The sequence below is a fragment of the Corvus brachyrhynchos genome, unplaced genomic scaffold, assembly GCF_000691975.1.
Source record: "Corvus brachyrhynchos isolate BGI_N302 unplaced genomic scaffold, ASM69197v1 scaffold21, whole genome shotgun sequence".
Lineage (NCBI taxonomy): Eukaryota > Metazoa > Chordata > Aves > Passeriformes > Corvidae > Corvus > Corvus brachyrhynchos.
The window spans coordinates 1192300-1195422 of record NW_008236924.1 but is presented as its reverse complement, the minus strand read 5'-3'; the positions used below and the strand labels follow the sequence as shown (position 1 = coordinate 1195422).

The 3123-nt window shown below is 59.0% G+C and overlaps 1 protein-coding gene across 3 annotated transcripts in view; it reads left to right on the top strand.

The window, feature by feature from the left end:
• The first annotated feature begins 24 nt into the window (after positions 1-24).
• The window catches only part of CCDC69 (coiled-coil domain containing 69), a 7429-nt gene continuing 4330 nt past the window's right edge, over positions 25-3123 (top strand). The window contains exons 1-7 of one of the 3 annotated variants that reach the window (XM_017728114.1): positions 28-853; positions 1301-1452; positions 1660-1735; positions 1922-1995; positions 2229-2330; positions 2517-2636; positions 2872-2969. In XM_017728114.1, the coding sequence (XP_017583603.1) occupies positions 607-853; positions 1301-1452; positions 1660-1735; positions 1922-1995; positions 2229-2330; positions 2517-2636; positions 2872-2969 (869 nt within the window). In that variant the 5' untranslated portion in view covers positions 28-606. Of the gene's footprint in view, positions 854-1300; positions 1453-1659; positions 1736-1921; positions 1996-2228; positions 2331-2412; positions 2637-2871; positions 3111-3123 lie in introns of those variants that run through there. The other 2 variants (XM_017728115.1, XM_017728116.1) reach the window with 2 other exon arrangements.

Genomic DNA, 3123 nt, shown 5'->3' with positions numbered 1-3123 from the left:
TCCCCCTTTTTTTTTTTTTTTTTCCCCTCTTCTCCCCTCCAAGTGCCTAAATTAAACCCATGCAGGGCTGGAAGGCATCCCATGGAGCTGTGCTGCTGGAGGCAGCTCCCGGCTCTGGGTTATCTCAGCCCCGTGGCAGCAGTGGGAGCGTGCGGGAGTGCGGGGCTGTGCAGCACATTCCTGCGCTCCTGAGGTCATTGCTTGGCCGCCGCCAGCTCTTGCCTGCTGCCAGCCCTGCACAGGGGCTGTATCGCCTCTGATTTATGGTTATTTTTCATTTCTCACTGCCGCTCCAGCTGTGTCAAAGCTCATCTGTGTAAGGCCCTGGCAGAGGCGTGTGTTTGGGGGCTGCAAGGTGCCAGGGACCAGACTGACCAGAGCATCCCAGGACAGGAGGAGGGTGGCAAGGGAGTGCCAAAGCTGGAGCCCTGCCAAGTGCTGCCTGCTCTCCCCCCCAGATGTTTTGCTGCTGGAGCCTATTTTGCACCAGCACCCTGTCAGGGGGATGTTGTGAGCATCCCCCGGGTTTTCCAGCTGAGTGCTACATGGTGAAATGCCTGGGATGCAGGGAAGTGTGTGAGCTTGAGGCCACCTGATGGGCAGCACATGCACACCCATGGGTGCTCAGGGCTGGAAGAGGGCAGGGGGCTGGGGAGGGACCACTGCTGCCCGAGGGGCTGTGTTCTAGCAGAGCTGATGCAGGCTCAGTGCAGGGTGTTCTCTGCCTGCAGCCACCTGCCCCTCTCTGTTCCCCCTTGCTCCAGCCCCCTCTCTCTCTGCCAGAGACAGCTAAAAGCCCAGCAGCAGAGGGGTCCGGCTTCCCAGGAGCTCTCGGCCTTGAAGACAGAGAATGGTGAGAAAAAAATGGATTTTCCCTCGATGTGCTTTCTCAGAATGATATTAAGGAAGCAGTGGACAGACCCCAGCAGGGCACCAGGGAGGATGGGGATGATGTAGGTTCATGCTGGTGCAGGAGGGCAAACAGCATTCCAGAGACAATGGCATCCCAGAGATGATGGATCAATGGCATCCTAGAGCCAATGGCATCCCATCATCTCAGTCAGACAGGTCATCCCCAGAACAGGAGACCTGGCAAGCTCTGTGCCCTCTCTGAGCCTGCCAGCACCATCCCAACTAGTGCTAATTTGGACCAGTGAGATGGAGGGAGGTATTTCTCCAGTGGGAAGAGGGCAGGGCTGAACCTGGCCCATCACATTGGCAGGTTCAGCTGCCCAGGATGTCCAGGCAGCCCAGACAGAGGGAAGCAGCCAGTGCTGTTTCAGCTGTGTTTGTCTTGCAGCCAATGCCTCCCTACTTCCTGAGGATGGGGAGAAGGCAGCAGTGCCAGAGTGGACGGACAGTGCGAGATTCCTCCAAGGCCAGGAGGAGGAGCAGCTGCGGGATGCTGGCCAGGCAGGCAGTGAGAGCATCTCCCAGGACATTGAGATCCAGGTCAGTTGGAAAGGTTGGTGCTGCTGGAGGCAGCAGCTGGGCATGGAGCGTGTCACCAGCCAGGACTTCCCAGGCAGTGATCATGGACCTGGCACATGCTGGGCTCCATTTTTGGGAGGAGGACAGGTCTAGGAAAGGGTGAGGAAGCCCAAAGCAGTGAAGCTCTGCATCCCTTCCACTGGGATTTCTCATATGACTGCTTCCCAGGTGGAAAAGAGAAAAGAGCTGGAGCTGAAGGAACAGTTTGATGCCCTGAGGAGAGAGCACACGGAAACCCTGCAAGGTGCGTGCCGGGGCAGCAGGGCTCCCTGCAGCCCCCTCCCCTCTCCTCGGTACTGCCAGTGCCCCTTTGGCTGCCTGTAGGGCCACGGTGATGCTGTCCCCTATTCTCCAGCACTGTGGGGCTCAGGTGGGGCCTGCTGCCCCAGTGTCCCCACACTGGTGGCACTCAGCTCACATTCCCCCACAGAGCTCCAGAGAGCACACGAGCAGGAGAAGCTGCTGCTGGCAGAGTCCCACCACAGGTCTGAAGCAGCCTTACAGGTACCTGCAGAGAAATCCCTGGGGACGGGGGCCTGTGAAGGGCTTGAGGACCATCTGCTGGTTCTGCCAAGGTGTCCCACATTCCTCAGTGGCCACCTCAGTTCCTGGTGTGCTCAGGGACCACATCAGTTCCTCCAGCTCTGGGGTTATTTGCATACCACAGCCCAGCAGTCCCCATGCTCAGAAAGAAATCCCAGATACCTCTTACTCTGCTTTTTCCCTGGCTCTCCTAGGAGATGATTCAGGCACTGAATTCCCAGCTGAAATCCTTCCAGGACAGGATGAAGCGGGTGGAGGAGTCACTCTTGAGAACAGACTACAAGAAGCACATCCAGGTGCAGGGAGGGGTGTCAGGGAGGGGACCTGCTACGGGGTGCTGACCCAAAGCCAAGGGGCTTCTCTGATGGATCCTGGCAGGGTGGGGCTGGAACCAGAGGGGAGCACAGGACAGCTGAAGGGGAGAGCAAAGCCTGTCCCAGAGAGGCATTGAGGCCCTTTGAACACAAGTGGTGGCCCTGCAGGAGCACGGGAGCCCCAGCCCCTTCTGGGAGCAGGAGCTGGAGAGTCTGCACTTCGTCATTGAGATGAAGAATGAGCACATCCACGGGCTGGACAAGAAGCTGCTGCACCTGGAGACCGTGGTGGGTTGAAAGGGGGGGTCACAGGTGGGCTTTCCTCTTTTCAGCTCTTCCACCCACCTTAATCCTGCCCAGAAACTGCAGCTGGAGCAAAGGTGGATGGAGCCCGTTTCCTCTCTTGGCATGGGGAGGGGATGCAGGCACAATGCCACCAGGCCAGCATTTCACCCAAAATGGGGTGGCAGGGGGTTCAGAGGTGCTTCCCAGCTCCCTCCTCACCCTTATGCTTCCCTTCCAGGAGGAGAGGAACCTTCTGCTGGAGGAGAAGGTGAAAACCCTCCAGCAGGAGAACGAGGACCTGCAAGTTCGCACCCAGAACCACTTGCTCATGGCGAGGTAAATGCTGGTCCCACCCACCCGGTGCACAGGTGGCACCTCCGATGGGGGGGACAGGTGGCAGTGCGGGAGCACATCGCAGCCTGCGGTGCCACCGGGTGCTTTCTGCGAGGAGCAGAGGGGCTGGCGGGGGGCTTGCCCAGCCGCTCCAGCC